At 41.8% G+C, this 25,777-nt stretch overlaps 1 protein-coding gene across 2 annotated transcripts in view; it reads right to left on the bottom strand.

Annotated features, from left to right (window-relative positions):
* The window catches only part of DNAH14 (dynein axonemal heavy chain 14), a 126,794-nt gene that overhangs the window by 632 nt on the left and 100,385 nt on the right, over positions 1-25,777 (bottom strand). For both annotated transcript variants that reach the window (XM_083434374.1, XM_083434375.1), the window contains exons 67-86: positions 25,440-25,655; positions 24,747-24,974; positions 22,485-22,606; positions 21,859-22,103; positions 20,673-21,112; positions 20,385-20,580; positions 18,809-19,018; positions 17,570-17,667; positions 15,627-15,786; positions 14,009-14,219; positions 13,014-13,116; positions 12,087-12,314; positions 10,550-10,747; positions 8,073-8,272; positions 7,482-7,657; positions 6,475-6,671; positions 5,404-5,516; positions 4,047-4,180; positions 2,432-2,589; positions 319-465 (exon numbers count right to left, since the gene is read on the bottom strand). In XM_083434374.1, coding sequence (XP_083290500.1) covers positions 319-465; positions 2,432-2,589; positions 4,047-4,180; positions 5,404-5,516; positions 6,475-6,671; positions 7,482-7,657; positions 8,073-8,272; positions 10,550-10,747; positions 12,087-12,314; positions 13,014-13,116; positions 14,009-14,219; positions 15,627-15,786; positions 17,570-17,667; positions 18,809-19,018; positions 20,385-20,580; positions 20,673-21,112; positions 21,859-22,103; positions 22,485-22,606; positions 24,747-24,974; positions 25,440-25,655 — 3,780 coding nt within the window. The remainder of the gene's footprint in view (positions 1-318; positions 466-2,431; positions 2,590-4,046; positions 4,181-5,403; positions 5,517-6,474; positions 6,672-7,481; positions 7,658-8,072; positions 8,273-10,549; positions 10,748-12,086; positions 12,315-13,013; positions 13,117-14,008; positions 14,220-15,626; positions 15,787-17,569; positions 17,668-18,808; positions 19,019-20,384; positions 20,581-20,672; positions 21,113-21,858; positions 22,104-22,484; positions 22,607-24,746; positions 24,975-25,439; positions 25,656-25,777) is intronic.

Genomic DNA, 25,777 nt, shown 5'->3' with positions numbered 1-25,777 from the left:
AGCACAGCACACTGTTAATTCGTCATAGATTCAGAACAGCCAGCCAGATGCACCACAACTGCCATAAACACCAGGCACATGCAACATGGACAAAAACACTTTACAGGTTGAAACTTGGAGTCAGAATAAGGGAGTGGGTGAGAAAAGGAGTGCATGATGTAGTAAAATGATACAATGAGAAATCAAATGTTTCTCATTTCAGGTATAAATAGAAGATTATATAGCTGCTCCCAACTTGCAAAATTTGTATCTTTAGTGTTACCTGTTGCCACCCTGAGCTTTTGTTATAACACAGAATGTACATTTTATTTAAATCACCTTTTTTGGTAAAAAATGTATGTCTGGTAGTGGATAAAATCTCTGGTGAAGCTCAGGCTCTTCCAATGTCTTTGTAGTGGGATTCCAGCAAGCACCATCTATGTATAAGCCACAAACTATAACTCCAGTTTGACACCGAGAAGATTCCTGAAAGTCAACAAAAATGATAGATGAATGTCATATGATAGGGCTTTCTTGTTTGTTTTTAGTCCACCAGACTCCATAAAACCTTCAAAATTTATGACCAGCTATTATGGTGCTGGAAGAGACTCTTGAGAGTCCCACGGACTGCAAGAAGATCAAATCTCTCCATTCTTAAGGAAATCAGCCCTGAGTGCTCACTGGAAGGACAGATCCTGAAGCTTAGGCTCCAATACTTTGGCCACCTCATGAGAAGAGAAGACTCCCTGGGAAAGACCCTGATGTTGGGAAAGATGGAGGGCACAAGGAGAAGGGGACGACAGAGGATGAGATGGTTGGACAGTGTTCTCGAAGCTACCAACATGAGTTTGACCAAACTGCGGGAGGCAGTGGAAGACAGGAGTGCCTTGCATGGTCTGGTCCATGGGGTCACAAAGAGTCAGATACGACTAAACAACAACAACATGATGATATAAATGTTTTAAGATAGGGAACTTGACCTGGCTGTCATGGTGTTATCCTGAGAGGCACCTGACCTACAGGTAGCATTGGCAGGTGGGTCAGTACTACAGTTCTACCTCGGAAATTGAACAGAATCTGTTCTGGAAGTCCTTTCTATTTCCAAAACGTTTGGAAACCGAAGTGCGGCTTCTGATTGGCTACAGCCAATTGGACGTTTGGGTTCCAAAGACTGTTCGCATACCAGAACACTCACTTCCGGGTTTGCAGCATTCGGGAGCCAAAACGTTCGAATAGCAAGGCATTCGGGATCCAAGGTATGACTGCACTATGTTGGTCAAACAAAATCACTATCAACCCAATGGAAAAGGCATTGTTATGTATCAATTTTTCATGCATTCAGCAATTAGTGAAGCAATCCTTTACAGAGGTAGAATGACCGCTATTCAGCCTCCACGACACCATCCTTCACATCCTACATTCAGTGGTAACCTGTAAATTACATTTTAACTGATAGGCAACACAGTATGTTGGTCTTCCTATATGATGTTAAGCATGGCTGAAGCTCAGGAGTAGTCAGTGTGATGCCCTCAAAGTGCTGCAGGACTACAATTCTCACCAGCAACATCAGGATAGCACACTGTTGGCTACCACCTCCCTCCCCCTCACCTGCATAAGGTGTTCTAGTACTTTTTAAACAGGCAAAAGAAGGCTGGCCCAACTGAATTTGAACTTAAGTAAAGTGTCTCTTGGAACGTGGATGGTGCTGCGGATTAAATCACTGAGCCTAGGACTTGCCGATCAGAAGGTCGGTGGTTTGAATCCCCGTGACGGGGTGAGCTCCCGTTGCTCGGTCCCTGCTCCTGCCCACCTAGCAGTTCGAAAGCACGTCAAAGTGGAAGTAGATAAATAGGTACCGCTCTGGCGGAAAGGTAAATGGCGTTTCCGTGCGCTGCTCTAGTTCACCAGAAGCGGCTTAGTCATGCTGGCCACATGACCCAGAAACTTTACGCTGGCTCCTTTGGCCAATAAAGTGAGATGAGCGCCGCAACCCCAGAGTCGGTCTCGACTGGACCTAATGGTCAGGGGTCCCTTTACCCTTTACTTTAAAGTGTCTCTTGATGCTCAAATTTTTGTGTGTGTGTAGAATTATTGAGTCCTGGCAGGAAGTCATTTGAGAGTTGCAGAAAGTGGTTCCTTTTCCTTTGAAAATGAAGTAACTGTGCTTCAGAAGGAAAATACTTTGGCACTGTAGAATTAGAAGGGTATTCACACCCTAACCTGCCCCTGCAACTTTCCCCCATAGGATTTTCTTCTCCATGTTGTTTCAGAAATGTGTTCCAGACACTCTTCAATAGAGATACTATCCCAATATGATCAGAACATATCACATACATTTTCTCAGTATTTTTTTTATAAAAAAACATTGTATAAGGCCATAAGAATGACTTAGATTAATCATCCAGCTCAAAGCTCATTAACCATTATGCTACATGTGCTCTTATTTTCTTACCTTAAATGCTTTGTTTATTATAGCTTCTTTTGCGCTGAAAAATCTAAGACTCTGATCTTCATCCTGAACGAATGGAAGAACTTTGTGGATAAAATTAAGAGAATCCACTGGCAATTCTTTCTGCCGAGCGTAATTCTGAAGAACTGCAGTAAGAAATCCTGCAGGAATAAAATACATGTATGAGTTTGTGAGCACATGTTGGAGCAAGAGGTGTGAGACTAGGCTTTAGTCAGCTTTAGTTGACTAAAAAGGAAAAATCTTTATCCACTTTTCCCTCACACTATGCATAACCTTATGCACACCTATCATGTCCTCTTACTCTTTTTCTTAAACTAAAAAGCCCCAAATGTAATCTTTCTTCATAGGGAAGTTGCTCCAAGCCTTTGATCATCTTGGTCACCCTTTTCTGAACCCTTTTCAGCATTGCAATTATGTTTTGTACAAACGTTTAAACATATTGTTGCACGCCACCCCAATCTGAGTGGCGTGAGACTCCAGGGGTACCAGGCCTACTTACCAGGGTCTGTGCCTGTTGGACAATAAGGCACAGAGTAGACTATGGGGTCTTTATGGTATAGGCAAGCCCCGATTTGTGCAGGGCTTGTGTTCCGGGTCACTGCATGCTTGCGTGAAAGCGTGTAACTGAAACACCCCATTCTGCCTTCGCCTCACCCTGCCCCACCCTTTTAGTGAAGTCTTTTATTACATTTCCGGGTCAGTTCTGGGCATAGGAGCCATCTCCTAGGGGCCATGGGGGCTTCGGCCCCCATAGTTGAGGGGGCAGGATCCCCACAAAAATTGATAGACGTTCCCATTCAAATGGTGTGTGTGCACTACGTCATGTGGCCGATTATATAGGGCAGAGCTTATCTGGGCTCCCATAATATTTTATTCAAGTTGGCACCCCTGGTTCTGGGTTTGGCACTGTGCATATTGGTCATGCCTAAAACGGGGGTTGCCTGTATATGGTTTATTTACACATATATACAACCTGAGTTTAGGATTGGGTGTGGGGACTTCCAGTTTACATTCTAGAAGGGTCCTGTTTCTCTCATGGCTGCTATGTTGGGTTCAAACTGTCAATCCACATTGTGCTGTGACTCCCTTTTCTCCAACTTGCAAACTAATTCCCCGAAACAAAACTATTTTCCCTCTTGCTTACATGAGCCCACTGCAATTCTGAAACTCCTCCCTCCCAGCTCTCTTGTCTTTTGCTAACTGCCCAGGGTGGGGCTCCACCCCTCTGCACCCAGCAGAGAATCTTTGTCTTGTTGATGGCTTCCTGTCACCAGCCAAAATGATCCACATATGCTACCCAGCACCACAGATCAATAAAATCTGTGCCTCAGCTGGAAAGCAAATTAAGGGGGCAAGTGGCTGGGGCCTCACTGGCACTGCACTTTGCAGTGCACCAAGCCACCCTATGACGACTTCCTTATTAAAAAAAAAAGTTTTGGAAAAAGGGGAGGGATATGAAATCTGGGGCCTGGCACAAGAGACGAAAGACTCAGCCCCTGCTATGCCAACCCCTAACAATGACCTGGTAGGCAGCCACAGTTCCCCACTCCTTATCTACATACTGCTGAAAATAGTAACTGTCCATGAAATTATGTACCTTGTGGAAAGAAGAAAGCTGGAAGCCAAAAGCAGCTGGGGTGTGCCTGAGAGCTGCCATCAAAGGGGTCAAGTTCCTCACCAGGTTGCATAGTTGTTTTGGTTAGCTTCTGAAGTACCACTAAATACTGATGCCTTTAAGAATGATAAGTTTAGAAGTATATATTAATTATGGTTTTAAATGGTCAATTATACAATACAATAAATAATGACAATCTGCACTAGCCAAAGGCTTAACCACTATAAAAGTACAATCCATACACATGTAAGAGTAAATATAAGAGTGTCATCATGCAGCCCCCATTGGAGGATTTCTAGTACCACATCACAATCCTAGATTTTCATGAAGTCAGGGCTAAGAGCAAAAGGGAAGGCAAATTGCACAACAGCAGTGCCTATGGCAGGAGCATAGGGAGGAACACGGGGGGGGGGGGTAGTTTAAAACGTCACATTAATTTGGCTGATTAACAAACTATATTCTTGTAAATGTGTTTCTGGGCAGGGGGGTTATTGGCTTGGTTTGTTCTTGTTTTTATTATGTACTTTGTGATTTTATTCTGTGAATCAATCACCCTGGGATACAAATTCAGTAAATAAACAAATAAATACTGTAAACTGCAAGCTGGTTCAGTCTGGTGAGACGAGCCGCAAGGCTTCAGTAGATCCCACCAATTCCTTCCAGCTGAAGGCATTAACCTGTGAAGAATGCCATCCATTATCCAAACAACGGCCTTTCCGAGGAATGAAAAATGGAATGAAAAATGGAATGAGAACAACAAGTATACATAACAGTAGAGGTGGTTCTTTCTCCCTTTCCACATGTGCCCATCATCCAGAAGGATGAACTGATTATTAAAGAAAAAGGCAGGTCTGGGGAAGATTCAGAAGTTACAGCACAGCTCTGAATGGAGGCAGCTATTTGTGAAGCAGCAGTAGTGCCCAAAGTTTACAGAGATACAAAAGAAAAAAGCTTTAGAGAGAAAGACCCAAAGAGGGGCCTCCTGCACCCCACTACTGATCCAAGAACTACGGACATAGAATGCCAACTGACTTTTACAGGAAAAATAGAAAATATGGAAGGGAAAGGGAATGGAAGGGAGTGGCTGAGAACTTGAACGGGAGCAGTCCAAATGCCAACACTTTGCGGCAGATCCCACATACGTATCAGGTTCAAAATAGGAATTTGCCTGCACTGGATATGTCATGTTCATAATTTGTTTCTGGATTTCTATAGTAGGTATCAGAAAATTTGCAATTCCAATGTATGTTAACCGTGGCATTTTAACTCTACTCTTGCCAAAGCCATTTCTTTATATACTTCACCAGAATCTTTACTGTTCTAATATTTTGCATTTTACCTTGATTCCATAAAAGTGATAACTTGTTTAGCCCACATGGAAAAGAAAGTCACTCGTAAAACAAGGTCATCAATCCAGGATCCCAGAGGTTTAAGTGATTTATAGGAATGTTGCTGTTACGTAATAGCAGAAAAAGCACAATATCATGTTTTTAAAATTTACAAAAATAAAATTAATCATTCATTCTTCCCACTCAGGTAAAAGAGTTGTGTAATCTCTGAGCAGATGCATGCAAAAAAAACACCACACACTATACAGGACATGGAAACCCTACTCAACCCCTGGCAGCTGGAAATAGTATGGAAAAGGGGGATCAGCTGTCTTGGACCTGATCCTCACCAACAGAGAGGAACTGATTAACAAAGTAGAAATACTGGGAACCTTGTGATGAAGTAATCATGTCCTCAGGTTTCATGATACAGAGGCAAGGTAAAGCTGAGTGTAGTCAGACATGCATTCTGGACTTTAAGGCGGTTCTATGACTTGAAAACAGAGACTCTGTAAGTTACTAAAAAAATAAGGCTGATTCAAAAAGCTTAAGGATGTGATCTCAGAGCCTCTATCTATAATCTTGGAGAATTCTTGGATAACAGGTGAATAGACAGGCAAACTGGTTTGTTTCACTTGAATAAACCATGATAACTAATACAACAACAAACCATGGTCTGAGGCTAGCTAGTGAGTGTAGTTAGTTACAGTGAAACAAATCACAATCTAGGGTTGAGATATAGTATCTCCTTTCTGGTTTTCTTTGGTGGACATGCAGAGACTGCAATGCGGAAGCAAAGAAGGGGAAATCACATTTGGTGAGCAAAAGTCTGTTCTGCAGGTGGACAGCCACAACTGGGGCTGGAAGTAGACACATCAAAGCAGTGTTTCAGTTAAACGCATCGTAAATTTTGTATGAGAAATCAGGTTGGCAAAAACAAAACTCCACAGCGCCATCTTGTGTTGTAGTGCTATAATGTACATACAACACATATAAAGTGCTTTTTGGGGGCCAGTGTAGCTAAGTCCATAATCTCATCCTAAAAGTTTATTTTTTGATTCACAGAGAAACTGTTCACCTACCTGCCACAGTTCAGGAACTTTGTTTTTCAATACTGAATTATAAAGCTCTTCTAGTGCTGTGGTAAAGATAATCTCGCCTTTGATACCTTGTTGAAGTCCATGTAATGACTGCATTATTATGGATAATAAATGATTATACCTTTTAATCTCCTGATGCAAGACAATTAGCAAAGTTGAACTCATAAAAGAACTAGGACCTACAATAGAAAATAAGACCCACTGGTTATCTCACTGATAAGTAGAGCAAGTTAGCTGCATCAAGCTGAATATTTGGGGCACTACTAAAAGGCAGAAAACTGTCAATAATATACAAATATTATTATATTTTTTCTTAGAGAGGGGACACTATTTGGATCTTCTGCTTCCGGCATATTGGTCAGTACCAACTTACAGTATTTACTTATTTAAAACATTTTTAGGGGACCTTTCCAGACAAGTCCTCTAAAAGCAGCATACAGTAAGAAACAAAGCTAAAGAATCGCAAAATTATTATTAAAAGTTTTAAAATTACAAAAACTTAAAGACAAGCAAAAACACTGAAAAATATCAGTCAACATAAAATAAGTGTCATTAACCACAGTAATAAAGCAATAAATTAACAGCATATTCAATAAAGCACATCAATTAAAAGTAGCTAGAAACATAGTTGTTAAAAGGTTTAACCTAGAGAGAAGGTGTTTGCCTGCAGACACACACCCCAGAGCAAATTCTGGACTAATTCTTATGCATTTAGTTCCAAGATATTCCAGCTGTGACACAATGCCATAAATTCCTCCTGCTTCCATGTAAGAATACTCACTGCCAACACTCAGCATCAAATTGCTAATTAGGAGAAATCACCTAATCTTAGATGTTGGAGTGCTATATATTTTATCATTATTTATTGATTTTATTCCTCATTATGTATTCTCAACAATAATAAACAGACCAGAACTATATATACGTATATTCCTTCTTGCAAGATAAAGCTAAATTTAATTTTATATTATGTGAATCAAAGTTCTGACCTTTTGCAACCTTTGCAAGTGCAGCCCAAACTGAGCCTGACTTGAAGCTTTCAAATGTAACTTTTTCTTTGGGTTCAGTTTCAGGTGTCTGTCCCATAACTTCTACAGTCAGTGGTAGCCTAGTTTGAATGTCAGATGCTATTTCCAATACTATTTCATCTGGAGTCTTTCTGCCACTAGAACAAATAGATAAACACCCAATTTCTTAGAGTTATCAATCATTATCAATCAAGTTAATGCCCCCCTTGTTTCACTGCATGTTGCTCATTGTTCGTTGTCAAATAAATAATCCTAGGCATTCTTTGTGGGGTAGTGCACCTGATTTTGCATACTACAGTACATATGCAAAAATTGGTTAATGCTAATATTCTCATGTTTATGTTGTCAATCCCACATGTAACTCCGAGAAGGTGTTGGGAAAATGAACAACAAAAGGAAATTAGAAGAGGTGAGAAGCTGCAACGAGCGGAGTCAGTAATGGGATCTTTTCTCTTCTCTGTTCTGTGTGAGGTTAGGGGACTTAAGCATGCTTAACTCTATTAGTTTGTGGTCATATTCCAGAAACAGAAGAAGAAATCTCCAAAGAGTGACCTGATGATGAGAGTGTCTGTAGTCATTGCTGGTTGAGTCCTGGCAACTGACTCAATAAATAACTGTGCTTGAGACTTTAGGTATGCTCTTTCTGCACAATGATGCATTCCAAAGAGTTCTGGAGAATCGCTCTCCGGAAGAGATCGTAGATAGGCTCTGCAGTCTTTCAAAGTATCTTTTTCAGATATGGGTTGATATACCTGCAAAACCAATGAAAAATGCTTTTCATCTACTAATGTCTTCAGCCCACATCCTCACAGGAGAACACTAGAAACCAAATAGAGCCATTGTTCAAGGTAGATCAGAATTCACCTTCAAGAATAGATCCCTACAAAAGAAGTTTGCTCACAAAGCTAGGGAACATTGCATCGGTAGGAATGTCAAGTATATTCTGAATGATATTTATTTCCTAGTATAGGCCTATGAACTTTCACAGGCAGGATAGAATAGAATAGAATTTTATAATTACGGTCACAGACCAGATCCAGGTCACTTACAATATCAGGAAAATCATAAAATACAACAGGAATACACTGAATTGCAATTGGGTATAACAGAGACAATTCAGATATAGCGGCAGTTTAAAAATATATTAAATCTTGATCACTAAAATATAACCTAAAATTATCATTTAAAACCTTAATCATTTTGGTAGTACAGCTTGTTCCCTAAGTTTTATGACAGTCGCACAGAATTTGGCCACCCTTAGCGTAATCTCTAGATCCTTGTCTTCTACTAGGAGTTTTAGACATTGAAGTTCGAACCCGTTTGCAGATTTTTGTATAACAGGAGTGATAAATACGGCAGCGTAACAAGACATGAGAGACAGTTTCAAGCCGCAGGGGCAGACTCATTCCACGTATGGTTTCCCCTCGAATCTGCCCTGCAATAAGGCAGATGGCAGCACGTTGCACAGGCAGGATGTATGTGCTTTGGGAGATGGCGAGGTAGGAGCTGCCACCCAAAGTGGCAAGACAAACCAGTGTTTCATTGGGGGGGTGCTGCTGCTGCACCTCCAGCCGCTTCACTGCCAGCAATAGTGCCACCACTCCCCACACCATCATGCACCCCCTCTCACAACTGGAACAGGCACCCCCACTGCCACTTCCTGCCTCTTGCCACCAGGAACCTGGCACTCAGTACTTGCCACTGCCAGGCGCTTACTGCTGCTAGGTGCTCCTTGGCCCTGATGGCTGCAGTGGCACACTCTTCTACTTGCCCTTGGGCCACTATCTTCCTTCTGCTCACCCTCTTCAGGGCAGCCCAGGGATGAGTAGAGGAGCATTCAACGACCATCCATGAGTACACCTCTGGGGTTGAGGAGCAGGAGGCAGCAAGCAAGTGCCAGTCGCCAGGTGGGGGGGGGGGCAGGAGGTGGGGGACAACACTGGGGGGTTTGCCTCTAGTGGAAAGATGTCCTGGGCTGTCCCTGGTTATCAAATATGTCTGAACTCAGGGAATTCACTCTAAGAGAAGAAACAAGGTTCTGAAGCCATGGTTTGAGTCTGACTGGTCATTTAAACTCTCATATGCTCTAGCCAGCCAGTGTTAGAATTCCTGCTCCATGATTGCAGTCATGGGATTTTTGTCTATCACATGACGGTGTATGTTTTGACTCCACAGAGTGGGAAGTGACAGAAACAGGATGTTTGTGTTACTGTGTTCCGTGAAGTGGGACTATTGTCCTTTGTTTTTTCTCTTTGCTGTCTGATGCTAGAGAGAGAGGGAGCCATGTTGCAGTGCTCCGTGTGTGTTTATTTGTAAATAAAGTAGATAAGCCAAAACACTGAGTTGCTGAGGTCTGTTACGCAAGCTGCGAACACTCTGTGGATCCCTGATTGTGTCAATGTCTGTTGGCATCAGTTGCTGTGATGTTCGGGCAGAAGAAAGCTTTTGAAGCTCCCGAATGATCGACCAGGAGGAAGGGAACATGTCAGGCATGTGTCTCTGCCAGGGTCCTACTCGAGAGTAGGACAAGCTCTTGACACAGAGTTCCCTGAGTCCAGATAACAGTTTTTCCATGGCTAGTTCTGCCTTTTTCTCCTCTTGGCAGTGTATATTGGGTTCTAGTCTAGAGAGAGACAGAGGCATTAAGATGCTCGCAGGTGAGCGATGTCTCTGCAGTGCAGAGCTGTCCATGCAAAACAAGTCTTTTGGACCGAAATGTACAAAACAGCCAAAGTAAGAATATCACATCTGGCACTTAGACCCTTTTTGACTACAGTTTTATAACAGAGAACTGTGGTTAGTTTAAAATCACAACAGAAAGTTTTTAATCTCCTCCTTTTGCATGCAAAAGAGGGACACAGGTGAGAAGGGGGGGGGGTAAAATGTGATCCTAAGTCTTGCTATGGTGCATGCACATACATTAGTAGGAAACCACGATTTCCTGTTAGGGCTGAACCAACCCTTTATATAACAATGTACAGGTTGTTAAAGTGCTGTAAAATAATGAAAAAATAAATGGCTTCCCCTACCCAATCAGCAGTGTAAGCAAAGTCCTCCTGCAATACAGAAGGGTTATAGAAATTATCCAAAATGTTAAGAATGCACCGACGATCCCAATTATCAGTTACACGGCCTCCATATGTTACTTCGCCAGTCATATAACGCAGTGCTTCCCAAGGAATCTTCTTTTGATTCCCAAGAAGAATCGCCAGCACCTGGATTGAAATCTTGGGAAGAAAATTTGAAAAAAGATATTTTCTATTGTAGCATTATTGCTGTGGTTACGTATGTCTTGTCACTACATTTCCTTTTTTACAGAGACAAGCACTATGATCCAAAGAATGAAGCGACTAGCTCTGCCCCCCAGGAGAGCTTTGGACTTGCGTGTCCTGAGGTGTCACTATCTGTACCATATGATGAACTATTTTTTGAAACGGAGATGAATTTAAAGAATAATTAAAGACATAGAATGAGGGTGTATTGCTTAAAGGAAAAAATATATAAAAGCCACACAAGGCATGCCCAAACTATTATAATTTTCTGAAGTATCAGACTACATGAAGCACTTCTAGGTGTAAATGCTTCATTCACTAGTCCTTTTGCTGGTATTGTAAACAAGACATGTATTTAGTGCCCTTTGTGGCTGGGTCTTGTCATAGGGGTGTCCAAGGGGTGTGCCCAGGCATTCCCTAAAGGTTTTTTTTAAAAACTGGGGATCATTTAAAACTCCTGGGGATCAGGAGTGTAAAGAGTACAACTTACAGGCAATTGGGGTTGGGGGAGGAAGAGGGAGGAGACAAGAAGCACACAGATGAAGATTTAAAGGTTTGGAAAGGACCTAGAATGGATTTTCAGCTTCTGCCAGTGTCTGTCTCTGGATTGTGGTGATGGAGTGACTGGCTCCAACAGCAGCGGTAAGGGGGGGGGGGGCAAATCATCTCACCACTGCTTTCAGAGACAGATACAGGCAAAAGCTGTAGATCAATATTGGCCTTTTTCTTCTGCCTGCACCTTTCTCTTATAGCTCTGTCTCCACCTGAGCTCTGCTCGCCACCTTCTGTAGAGAGAGATCCATGGGGGGTGACGGGGTGCTTTTGTAATGTGCAAGCAAGGAGGAGAAGGGGCATCATCAGATAATTACAGTGAGGTGACTGAGGAGTTTAAGCCCATCACACTAGGTGAGCGACATCTAATTCTCTAGGACAGGAAGATGTTTTCATCAATTTTGGTTAGTGCATCTGGTTCAAGATAAAAATAATCAGAAATGGCTGTATCTATACACTTGGTTATCACTACAGCAGAAATGTGGTATTTTGTTTCCATTGTTTAAGCTGGTACTTATTAAGTACACATTTAGTGTTAATTTAAAAAAATAAATTTTCATTTATTTGTGAATATTGGGTATGCCTTGGCAACTCCTTGCTTCTGTATCTGCTAGATTTATGGAGGTGTGGAAGCACTACTAGGCGCAGTTTGGAAATTATGGTTATAATTGGTATTATTTCAAGATGATACTACTGTATTTACAACCATGCTTTTATTTAGATCTGCAAGACTTCCTCCTACCTCTAAATCTGAAGAATTAAATTCATATGGAATGTTCCAGCCCAAAGCTCCATATTTCTTTCTTTCATGAACCACAGCACTGAAGAAGCACAGACTGAACAGCAACCTTTTCCATGATGGCCCACAGGTGGTGGTGTTGAATACAGCTTCCGTTACTATTTCAGTACCACTTACTCCAAATGTTTGAAGCAGTGTTCCCTTTAGTCCATGGGGAGGTTCTATTACAATCTTTAGAAAATATGCAGGATGGTTTATGAAAAAAACAAGCATACTTCAGCAAAATAAATATATTACCTTCTAGTGAATCACTGAAAGATTATTGTAAATACATTTCATTACATGGAAGTCCTCTGAAAGCAGCTGGACTTTCCTTTAGCTGGATGTAATTCTGAGAGAGGTATATTCAAGTCCCAGTGAAATCAACAGAGTATAAATCTTCTACCAAGATGTTGGTTAATTTGCTTTTAAAGTACTCTACCTTCCCATAACCACAAGGCAGCTTATGTAACACAGCCATTCAGGTGTGCAGGCCACAGTGGCGTAGTGTGGGGGATGCAGGGGGGGCCGGCCGCACCGGGCGCAACATCTGGGGGGGAGGGCGCGCTTGCGCTCGCAGCTCTCTGCCCCTACCTGCTCACTCACTCTCTCTCATTGCAGTGCTGGCTGTGCAAATCCGATCCAAGCTGCCGGGTCGCTGCCCACTGTGGAAGGGAGGGTGCCAGGCGTGTGGTGCGGTGCGGAGAGAGAGCGAGGGACTATCTGGGGGAGGGACAGTGCAGCGGGGGGGGGGGGGCGCAAATTACTTGCCTTGCCCCGGGTGCTGACAACCCACGCTACACCACTGGCAGGCCAACTGGTTGTTTGAATTATTCACCTCAAGGCATCTGAACCATCCCCTCTAATTGAAGGGATTACTTTAAATCTTACCTTAAGGCCCTTGCGCAAGATAGGTATAGGGAAAGATGGATCTGGCGTTGAACTTAACCAGAGTCTAAACTGAGGGTCTATATTTGTCTGTGATCGAGTAAATCTGTAGATAGAACAAATTTTGTAACACCACCACTGTCTAAAAACAGACTATGAAGTTGTACTGCACGGCGTTCAATATTATTTAACCAAGAATTCATCTTTACAAGAAGTGGTATAACCACAACTGTACACATACCTACAAAAGCAGCTGTATCTCACAATCCCCTTACATATATATAATTACTACTACTTATTTTTATTATAATAAATTTATATATTGCTTATTTGCCAAAATGGCTTCAGAGTGGTTTACAAATGTAAAACCAATTATAAAAATACATCCCATTAAAAGAGTGTAACAGTTAAAACAGCATTAAAAGGGTTACAACAGGAGGAACAGGTCAAGGGATCAGGAGAATGCTTGTCTAAACAGGTTGTCTTCAAGAGCTGGCACAATGTCAATATTGATGGGGCCTCTTGCATTTCAGCAGGGAGACCATTACACAAAACTGTTGCTACTCCACCAGTGAAAAAACATCTCGAATACAGTGTAGCTGAATCTCTCCACCTAGTCAAGCATCTAGTACTCCAAGCTTCGACTCCGAGGGCCAGGTCACAAAAACTAACAGCATTGATTCTCTTCATACCATTCATACATTCTGAGGTAGGAAACTGTTTAGGAAGGCTTAAGTTTGAAGTTAAACTGCTTGCTTAACATGGGGACAGCAACAGTATTTTTGTGTGATTTTCCAAGCAACTGTGACAGTGTAAAATTTAATAGTAATGAGGGATAGAGAACATTGTAATAAGATAAACACTGACAGAGTCAGTGTAGTCTTCCCTATAGGGAACTGCATTCGAAATATGAAATTTCTTAATAACTGTTAACCACTGGTGCTCACTCATCTGAACAAAACTGCATATACAAATAAATGCTAGGGGAAAACACTTACGATTCAACAATTTTGCAGAGTCTGGGCATAAATGAAGCTGCAAGATGACAGTTCTGGAGGAATACCCACTGTCCCTGCAGTATGTTTGATTTATATATCAAATCTTCAGCTTTGCTCCCTTGACCACGTCCCAGAGATATCATTTTCACATGTTTTGTACTTCCTTTTATTTCCTGGGCAAGGCGTAGAAAGAGAGCTGCAATATCTACACCTGTGTAGCATACATAATAACTGTTTTATTTCCACATCCAGAAACCTATTATATTGGGTCAATGAAAAGGTGTGCATATACGGTAATACTTTATGTAAAATGTATGCTGCTCTACAGAAGAATGAGCAGACCTAACATAGTATTCTATATTGCATCATTAACACGATGCCACAGGAATGAAATGACTAGATGGTTTTAAAGGGGGGAAATAATTTGGCATCTTTTTTGTGTTTGCCTGCTATCATTTTCAGGCTGTTGTGCACAAATTTATGGTGCACACTTACTTGGAAATAATAGACCTCAGTGGGAAATATCTGTGTAAACATGAACATGATTCTGCTGTAGAAACTAAGTAGGGTAACGCAGAGGCATGGGCGATCTATAAAACAAATAAACTTTTCAATACAATTTATGCCATTGTTATACACTTTACACTAACATACCCAAACCAGCCAAGCGACTGTATTAAATTTTATTGCTTTCAATTGACTATTAACAACTAGCACCAATTAGATTGGGCCATATATTTTCTTCCTATGTTTTATTCCTATATACATAAAAATGTAAGGCAGTTGTCACGCTGCAGTTTGCATGGCCATCAACAGGCAGCCACACAAGCTCCAGCTTGACAACAGAATAGCAGGCAGGCAAGGGAGAGAGCAAGCAAGCAAGCAGTGTGGGCAGCAGGTGGCCAAGATGAGCTATTTAATGGAGCGGGGAGGTACTTTAGCAAACCACTATCTGAAGCACCTCTCCCTCTTTTAAATGGGCTGGGGTCTGGGGTGAACTGTGGGGGGGGGTGCTTGGAGGGAGCTGGGGGGGGGTTGGGTGAGGTGTAAAGAGAGAAGAGTTTGCTCAGGTATAAAGGGAGCAGGGATTGTCCAGGTGTCAAGTAAGGTGGTTGGCAAAGGGGTTGGCAGGGTTGCCAAGTGGCGCAAGCAGGGTCAGCAGCGCATGGTATTCTCATATAAATATAGTGAAGGGCAAAGCAATCAAACCCACCCCCTTTTACAGGACTGGCGAGGGGGTTGGATTAGGTAGAAGTGACCCTCTGCCCAACTCTCCCAGTTTAGCTGGGCTCCCACTGGCCACTAAATTTGCAAGTGGGTGCAGTGTTCTGAGAGTAGGGCTGAACTGCCCCAGGATCTGCTGGATCTCAAGTGTATCTTACTGACATAATGTGAAGGCATCAGGTCTGAGTACTGCGTCAGACTGAAGCTGGCAAAGTGTTTGGGTCCAGATTTGGCCAGATTGTCCTCCCCTTCTTCCACTGCAGTCTTTGTGTGTGGCAGGCCTGTGAATGTATTGGCAACCCTGCTACTCTGCAAAGCCACATTTGGGGGGGGGGGGGTTCGGATTGTAATTCATAAAGCAGGTTTTGCATACTCATCCTTTATAAATGCTCACCTTGAGTATGAATGAGAATTATTGGAGTTACGGCATTAGATTCTTCTTCATATACTGCTTTCAAATTAATTCCTCCAATCTGAAGATAGTAATTCCCCAATTTCTCAGCTACAAATGTATGTACTGCACTAGTTAAGCTTTCTAACCGAAGAACTTTTATCTGTTAAAAATATATATGATAATATCACTGAATTCATGAAAGATATGATTCAGCAAAGTGAAGCACCTTTAAATTCCATTGAGTTCATTGTGAAAGCACAATGTATCTCTCTCTCCCGTTGAAATACCTGCAACTTAGATGTGCTTAACTGTGAAAGGATTGCATCTGAATTCCTTAAAACTATCACTTCCTTAATTGCTGTGAGGGAATTTGTGCCCTCAAAAGCTCAAAATATTTGCAATCAGAAGCTAAATATAAAGTGATCCCTATTGACTAGATTCCAATAACAAGTACTGCAAACATAAGGAGCAACCTGCGGGATCAGGCCATTGGGCCATCTAGTCTGGTATTTTGCTCCCACAGCGGTGACCAGATGCCTGTGGGAAACCAGCAAGAAGATCTGAACACAATAACATTCTCCCCTCCTGTGGCTTTCAGCAACTGGTACAGTGGAACCTCGGTTGTCAAATGTAATCTGTTCCGGAAGACTGTTCGACTTCCGAAACGTTCAACAGCCGAGGCGCAATTGCCAGTCGGCAAATCCCTTTTTAAAAATGGAGAAACACACCTCAGAAGCCGTTCGACTTTCGAGGCGTGTTTGAAAACAGAAGCATTCACTTCCGGGTTGTCGTTGTTCGGGTTCCGAATCGTTCGACTGATGAAGTTTCCGACAACCGAGGATCCCCTGTATTCAGAAGCATCACAACCCTGGCCTCTGACTGTTGAGGTAGAGCATAGCCATCTTGGCTAATAGGCATCAATAGGCCTCTCCCGCAGGAATTTGTTGAATCTTCTTTTAAAGCCATCCAAGCTGGAGGCCATCATTGCCTCCCATGGGAGCAAGTTCCATAGTTTAACTATACAGTGGTACCTCAGGTTAAGTACTTAATTCGTTCTGGAGGTCCGTTCTTAACCTGAAACTGTTCTTAACCTGAAGCAACACTTTAGCTAATGGGGCCTCCTGCTGCCGCCGCGCCGCTGGAGCACGATTTCTGTTCTCATCCTGAAGCAAAGTTCTTAACCCAAGGTACTATTTCTGGGTTAGTGGAGTCTGTAAGCTGAAGCATATGTAACCTGAAGCGTATGTAACCTGAGGTACCACTGTACTTGATTTTGGCTAAAAATATTAGTAATTTTGGACACTGACATTTATTTATGTACACTAACTGTACCACTGTACACTGTGTGAACAAGTACTTTATTTTATCTGTCTTGAAACTTCCAAAATTTAGCTTCATTGGATGTTCACAAGTTCTAATGTTACACGAGAGGGAGAAAAAACTTTTTCCTATCCACTTTCTCCATGGCATGCATAGTTTTATAAACTTATATCATGTCACATCTTACTTGACTTTTCTCTAACACTGCAATCTTTTAAAGATGAAACCTGTGCAAAGACATCTCCTTCCTTGTGCACCTCCCAAATGGCTCTGAGGGAGACATGTGAACCCCCAGAACAGCATGTGGTAGGAGGGGGAAAACATTCTGTTGAGCAAGGAGAAATCCTTGCACTGATGGAGCATTTGCTATAGCACAATATTGAAATCCTCCCAAAAGATAACAAGTTGTATTCAATGTATCACTAAAGTGAATGATCTGTCAGCACATAGATTTCTTCTTGTGCAATAAAATGTTCTCCACCTCTTCTCCCCCATTCCTCCTACCAAATCTGTTCTGGGGTGTTTCAGAGGAGATTTAGGAATAGTGGGTGGGTGGTGGTAGAATAAAATCCCATTGTGCTAGCAAGAATTTAGTTGAATACTTCCCACTTGATTTTACTTACCAAAATAAGTCTTTCGAATGCAGAAAGTTTCTCCCAAGGGAAAATTAAAGGTCCACTCTCCTGCTCATCACTTTCTCTCAGTACTTCTAATTTTGGGTCTGTAAGAGATTAAATAGTAATTTACAACATTACTGAAACTTTGAAACAGTTGAAACCATATAAAAATGTTGCAACAAATTTGTAACTTTTATACAGCAATATAATTGCGTGCTCTGGCGTGCTCTGGTCCATGGGGTCACGAAGAGTCGGACACGACTGAACGACTAAACAACAACAAATAATTGAATAACATAACTGCCAGGATAAAAGTGAAGTGTGGTAATTCTCAAACGTTTCCCTGAGCTACACTTTCAGAATAAAAATTTGTTCATACCACATCAATTTTTAAATTGGTAAGAAATACACTGGGAAACAAAAAGAGACAACTCTTAGCAGTACTTGATTTATAACATAGAGTACAACTACCTTATAATATGACCATGGGACATCCAGAAAGTATCAAACAATGCAGCTACAGAAAAACATGAACCATTCTCCAAATATAATTATAAACGAGCCTCTTACATATGTACCTTATGTATACAAACTCAGTGAGAGGTGTGAGCTTGCTTTAGCTGGGTAATCTCATTTATATTAGGTCTAATTTGAGACAAACTCTCAAATCATCTACACAAATAAGCCTTTCTCTTCTCTGATCTTTCATATTTGTCAGAGTTGTAAATCTCTGTTCACAACAATAGAACTGTAGAATAGCTATTGTTCTTGAAGAGAGGAGTAGAAGCAACTGGCTGGGAAGCCAGAGGGTCAGAGCGATGCTTGATTTCTGTCTGAATCCAAGGCAAGCAAGACCCTAATACTGTTGACTCCTCCACTGGAGGCTCAGGTTGTATATATGTGTAAATAAAGACATCACAATCTCTGATGTAACCCTATTCCAAAGGAAACCTGAACCCCAGGTAAACGCCAGAAACCCCTGGAATCTCACACCACTCAAGAGATTGGGGTGGCACACAACATTATAAAAGCCTTTCGTGGACTGGAGTCTCACTACATCAGATGCATGGATTGTGATTCTAAGTTGTCAGGTGCAAATTTCCAATGCTCTCTCATCGAAAGGAAACTAACCCCAGGAGCATTGCTTCTTCAATTTTTCATGGTTTGGGGACACAGGGAGTGTTTTCAACAATAGGTTAGAAAGGCATGCTGAAAATCAACACATAGTTTTATATCAACACTTACCTTGCCTTGGTGACACTGGTCTATAGCTTATACTGATCAAATAATATACATTCTGACTATTTAGAAAAGCTCTCCATTGCTGAGAATTTGTTGAAAGGGAATCACACAACAGGCTGAATGCTGGCATGTGAGTGCTCATGTACCTGCATTCTTTCCACATCATGTCAGTAATCCAATGGAGTGGAGGAGTTTTCTTGAATGCACGTGAACCTAATTGAGGAATAATAATTATATTATACATTTGATTAGTGTACATATCTACTTTTGAGATTTGCAGTCCTGGAATGCCTTAGATTTAAGTTCAATGGATTTCAATCAGGCCTGCTCTCAGATAAATGGGTATAGGATTGCAGCCCTAGAGGAAGTTGCTTCTACTCAGAAATTGGCCGGACACAATATAACAGTATTCCATTGATATTACTTCCACTTTGTTTGAACTTTTGTCAAAAACTACATCACAATAGGGAAGATTCTAACACTTGTTAAATTCAGAATTTAAGTGCAATAGTTCCTTAGTAATTCACCCCAAATTTTTATAACTATTCTTAAAATAATTATAATCACTATAAATGGAGGTGTCTGTCTACATGTGTCTCCAGACTGTCTGTATTTTGAAGGAAGGTAGCTTGTCCTATGGTCCTCTAACTGTTGTTTTTTAGTTCATGGATGGCAGGAGTGCCAAGTATAGGGGGTCCTGGGGGCTCAGGCATCCTCAAAAAGTTTGTTCTGGGTGCTCAGCACCCACACCGCAGGGCCCCCGACACAACTTCTAGTGCCTCGCAAAGCACCAGAACTCACATCTGAGGCATTGTGAAACCTCAGGTATGCTGTCCAAGGCCTTACAAGACCTCGAACCGGAACTCAGGTTCTGAGGCCATGGGGTACATGACATCATGACGTCACATCACAGTGTGTGCTGGGCACCCATAACCTGGGGCCCAAGTGTTTCTTCCATCCTCACAAGTCCATGATTTCTGCATTGCAGGAGGTTGGACCAAGTGACCCTTTGGGACCTTCCATCTCTACAGTTCTACCCATTGAAGTGCTTTTGCTTGAGTTTAGAAATTAGAAAAGGGCATGCCTAATTAGTACATCTTTAAAAAATGAATAACAGCTTTTTTTTCTTAGATTTTTCAGTTTCCATCATTGCCAAATTTCATTCTCACTTGTAGAGACAGGGGAAAAAAATCTCTGTTTGTAGTATAACAGATCTAAAGAATCTCTAATGTGAGGGAACAATGGAAATTTTAAAGATATTGCACTGGACTCAGGCTACTCGTGGGGAGAAGCTGCCTGTGGGAAGTTCTATTTGAAGAAGGGGTATAAGTGGCAATTTGCCGTTTTGTGCTCCCTGAAAAGGTACTCTGAAGGATTAGAGGACCCTCCAAACATAATGGGGGCGGTGCTGGGGACTGCTGGGGAAACAGCATATATCAATTATCTCCTATTGGGAGTTTCCACTGATGTGTCTTTTCTGCAAGTAAAAGGAGCTGTTTTAGAAATGGCAAGTCTATTTCTGAGAGGTGCCTGAGAGTACAATTTGACCTATACATTTACTGAATGTGGCCTTCTTTACCAGTAGTCTCAGAGTCCTGCGTGTCCATAATATTTGCCATTATGCTAGACTGAAGGAAGAAGTTCCACTGATTCTCTGGTATAAATCCAAGCTTGTTAGTAAATAGATTTCCATCATACTTATTTTTCATAATTGCTGTACACATCAGAAAAGCAAAGCATAGCTGATTCTCACTGAACAGAGCTGAAGAAACTCTCTGTTGAATAAGAAATTTAATAAAAACACATTATATTTTACAGATACTAGTATTAGCCAAAAATCATTTGTGTAATAAATTCAGGTACATACCTTATAAACATTTTTTGTTAATTTCTCTATTATAGCATTAATATGTCCTTGGAAATTGACTGCGATACTCTCTATTTCGTTCTCATCTTCTCTGGCGGGAAGTCTCTCTGATTTAGTCCTAAAAACTGACCGAGGCTTAAAAATTCCTGGAGCACTCAACGAAACCCCAATTTTTACTTTGAGTATGTCCTCTATAGAGTCTTCAAAGATCTTATGAAACCACTCCAGGGGAAACTGATACATATAGTTGATATGAGAAAGATCTGATACTACAAAGTAGAGGATGGCGCCATGAGTTGCAATAGGAAGATAGCTTTCACGCAGTGCCTCTATTTTAAATTCTGTAGCTGCAGATGCTTCAACACGCTCAAAAATTTCTGTTGAGGTAATTTTAGATCTTTGCAAATTGTCAATAAGGTCTCCATCATCTAGAATATGTCCTACAATTTAAAGGAAGTTTACTTCATTTGTGGTGTAGAAATAAATCAAATAATGCATTATTGATTAAATATCCATTCTCCTGTAAAAAATTTTTTTAATAAACTGGACTGTAATTGTGGATAAATCTAGTAAAAGAAACAAGGAACTTTTATGCTGCCCTTTAGTTACAGTATCTCCCAGTATGGCTAAAGTAAAATCCATAACAATAATAAGCAGGGTGAACAAGAACATCAATTAAATTAATTTTAGCAAATCAGAACAATACAACTATCAAATTAAACTGAACACAGATGACAAGGCCTGGGCAAGAACAAAAGGTCCAAATTTGTTGCTAGTTACTACTGCCCTAATATCTAAAGGCAGGAGGGGTTGGAAGAGGGCCTCTGGGTTGATTTCAGTATTTGGCCAGGTTTGTGTGAGAGGTGGTCCTTTAATTACAATTAGAATGGTTTACAATTTAATTTACACAGCAATTTATACAAGCAACTAAACAGAGCACTGTTTTAGACCCATGAGATAGATTAGGTTGAGAGCTTCATAGATGAGTGGGAATCTGAACCAGAACATCCAAACTAACATTCTAACCTCTGCCTGACACACGGAAATCGTTGCAGATTACCTTATCCATGTCATTTCATATAAAAAAACAATTCATTTAATTTGTAACTTATTTAGTTACAGGTGCCTATAATTTGTTCAAAACATATGGATGACATTTCAAGGATTTCTGTACATTTTTCATTACCATCTGTTTTTTGGAGAAGCCTAAGTGACTTCTGTTCCAGTTCACGAAGTGTTATTAGGTCAGCAGATATGCTTTCTAGCAACTCACAACGCCGGTGTTCAACCTCTGGTTTCTCCTTAATTAGAACAGCAGATAAAAGCTGATCTTGCAAACCTTCAAATGTTACAGTGAAATTTATCATTGTCACAATACTGCATATTGCTGGCAGAAAATGGGGGTTGGGTTTTTGTGTTGTCAAGTATAATCTGAAACAATAATTAACAATAACATCAGGTGTGAGGCAAGTAAAGACATAGCTGAGTCAAACAAATATAGCTAATTTAAAATATAGTTAGTTTCAATTTACATAAGTAAAAAATTATATAGTGGTACCTCGGTTTAAGAACAGTCCTTAATACGAATGATTCGGTTTACAAACTCCGCAAAACCAGGAGGAGTGTCCCAGTTTGAGAACTTTACCTCGGTCTAAGAACGGAATCCGAACAGTGGAAGTGCAGTGGCGGCGGGAGGCCTCATTAGGGAAAGCGTGCCTTGGTTTAAGAATGGTTTTGGTTTAAGAACAGACTTCTGGAACGGATTAAGTTCGTAAACAGAGGTACCACTGTGTCACAGAAGAGAAGAGTTACCTGAAGTTTTGGTTGCACTCAATTTCAGAATCTCCTATTCTAATGAAGTCTTGCCCTGATTTGTTGTAGATTTCCTTTTTTAATATTGGCTTCATATTTGAATCCAGTGTTTCACTGAAATCCTACAAAGCACAAAACCAGGTGCTTAAATCTGAAATGCAGTATGTGAGGGTGTTGACATCATAACTGGATTTATCCCCTCGATCAGAAAACCCTTGCCCACCCATCTTTTTCACCTTCTTTGGATGAGGGGACAGGGCAGGCTACTTTTGCCCCACAGCAGGCAGTGAGAATGAGAGGACAAGATGAAAGATATGAACAGGGAGGTGTAGCAGCTGCAGAACAATCTGCAGTTTGCAGATCCAGGCAGAAGACATTGCGTGGACAGGTGGAGTCCCCAGATCCTGAGCGGTCCCCCCCCGTCATGTGGAATAACGAGTCAAGACAACATGCTATGGGATTAAATTGGCCACAACTTTCTTAAATTTCAAATGTGGGTAGACCTTGGCTCAGGCATTGGGCGTTCTCCCTCCCCAGTCCCCAGTCCCCAGTCGGGGACCTAGGGAGCATCAGGGTTATCCAGTGGGGGGGGGGATGGGCCGGCTCTGGAGAACATATGTTCAAGCAGAGATAGCCGCCCCCATTACTCCGCCGCCGCAGGGGAGAGCAATGACGACATTTTGGCGTACGGTCAAAGCCTCCCTTCAGAAACTTCTTTAACGGGGAACCCTGGTATCGCCGCCGCAAAGAGGAAGATGGACTAAAGGATTCCGCCCAAGGCCTGATACCGCCAAAGTTGTGACGTTTTGCTACGGGAAAGGCGAAACCTGCCAATACAGGGAAATTCCTTTCCGGCCCTTTAACAGCGACCTTAACGTAGCAGCGCCCGCATACCTGTGAAGAAAAGTTAACTTGCAAAACCTGTGAAGAAAAGTTAACCTGCAAAATAAGACATTAACTGAGGGTGGGTAGGGTGGGAGAAGCTCTGGAGCCAAGTGAGGATTCCCAGGTAAGATCCTCCCTCTATTGTGTGGGCAGGTAATCCCTCCCCCACCTGGCCTGGTCTCCTTGGCAACGCTTCCCCCAGGTGGGATTGGACAACTGACTGAGGTAGGCGGAGACCACCTGAGGGAAGGCAAGCCAAGCCTATGCTGATGGAGCCGCTCCAGATCTAGGGGCTGCGCGCGTCCACGCAAAGGGCGCCCCCCGTTTTAAGCGGGGAGCGGTCATTCTTGTTTAGGTATGACACTTCCTACTGGAGAAATGAGGCAGAATCTGCTCAATCCTTTTGCCTCTTCTCCAAGTGGAGGGGTCATCACTGTAGGCAGATTGACTGACAGAGCAAACAATTTCTCAACTACTAACCAGCCTTTCTCTGTTAGGGTTAGTGTTCCATCTTCCCATTGATTAGCACAGTGGTTCTCAACCTTGGGTCCCCAGATGTTTTGGGACTACAACTCCCATCATCCCTGACCACTGGTCCTGTGAGCTAGGGATCATGGGAATTGTAGGCCAAAACGTCTGGGGACCCAAGGTTGAGAACCACTGTGCTAATCAATGGGAAGATGGAACACTAACCCTAACAGGTAAACTAAAAGGACTGTAGAACAGACATTTATGACAACCAGAAAGAAATATTCCAGATTGACAAACCTACAACCACCTATGTAAACCAGAACCTTTTAGCCTTCAGGCAGTCAAACAGAAAAGTCCTGGGGTAGGATAGATCACCAGCCCCTGAATCACCAAGGAGTCACCAAGGGGACAACACCATCAGATTGACAAGGTCCAGGAGCAAATGAAGGACCACCAATGAAGGGCCTCCAAAATTACCTTGGCCTAGAAGCAGCAGATTTTCTGGATGGTTTGATCAAGAAGACTGAAGCAAGGAAAGGCATAGAGCAAACCCTGAGGCCCATTCACCTCCAGGCAATCCACACCCCTGCCCCCAGAGATGGAAACTGAGACGCAAAGGTGTCTAACTAAGCACTGTACTTGGAGGCAAACAGATCCACCACTGGCTGACCCGTCTGCCAAACTGGCTGCTGAAAAACTTAATTGCCATCCTGCCTCACTGATGGCTATGTGGCTCAACCAGTGGTTGTTAACCTCTGCCAGATGTCCCATTTTCAAGCTGAGCCCATGTCAACAGTTTGTCAGTTTCCACCATCAATGCCTTTGAATAGGATCCTTGTTGATTGGCATAGTAAGTATAAGCTTATATAACAGTTGAGTGATCAGACTCAGTGGAAGCTGAACTACCTGTAGTAGGACTGATTCACCAAGACGCATAGAGTTTTCAAGTGTTCTAAAATAATGAGGATCCGTAACACGAATTTGGCGTAGTTTACCACTCATTTGACTTATCCATTTGTACGCTTGTCTTTCTGGATCAATTAGCAAAGGATAACGTTGTCCATACATAATATGTATAGCATTTTCTGTAGAGTACTGGTCAAGTGGCAAGCCTGCATTTTGCCACTTGCGAACCTGTAAATCATCAATTTTTAATACTTAAAGACTATTATCAACAATAACATTTGTTCCACAAATGATTTGAGTGATTCTGAATAATAACAAAAGAAGTATGATCGCTTGAATAAATCCCAAAAGATAATATAAATGGCAGAGGCATACTTTGGTATTTCAAATTTCAAGGTCACACTGTGTGATACCAAAATTTGACGCCCTCCGCCTCTTGTCTTCAATTCTGTGTATGCACTATGTTATAATTGTGAAGATCAGCTTGGCATCCAATTGGGGGGGGGGGGGGCTGGTTGCACTGCCCTAAATCTACCTCTGCAAATGGGGCCTTTACCTAGTTAATTAGGTAGTGCCTCAGCCAGCAAAATTAGACTCTCTAAAAAAAAAACCCCCACTCTCCTAAGAAGTCTTTTAATTTAAATTTCAAAGAAAACCTTGGAAATGTCATTCCCTCTGCCCATACATTCTTACCTCATTTTTTTCTGTCATGCAATTTACTAGCGAATAATTTGGAGATACTAGAATATTGCTTTCTTTGCAGAGTTTCAGACAGTCATTCACTAGTTGCTGACGATATGATGCTGATAATACTCCACTATAGGCAATACACGCTGCTGAAACAAAGGCATCACCCACGATTCCCTGCAACCTTTGATCGAAATTATTAACAGATTCTTTCCAGCGTGCCTAGGATATATATATAAAAAAGTTTAGGGCCAAATATCACTGAGTACTGGACAAACTAGTTTGTTTAGAAAGTATAGCACTTGCAACATAATAAACCTATGACTTGTCAGTACGCAGCACAT

The sequence above is a fragment of the Podarcis tiliguerta genome (genome assembly GCF_965153285.1).
Source record: "Podarcis tiliguerta genome assembly, chromosome: 3".
NCBI lineage: Eukaryota > Metazoa > Chordata > Lepidosauria > Squamata > Lacertidae > Podarcis > Podarcis tiliguerta.
The sequence above is the reverse complement of the archived record's forward strand: the minus strand, read 5'-3'. Positions and strand labels throughout refer to the sequence as shown.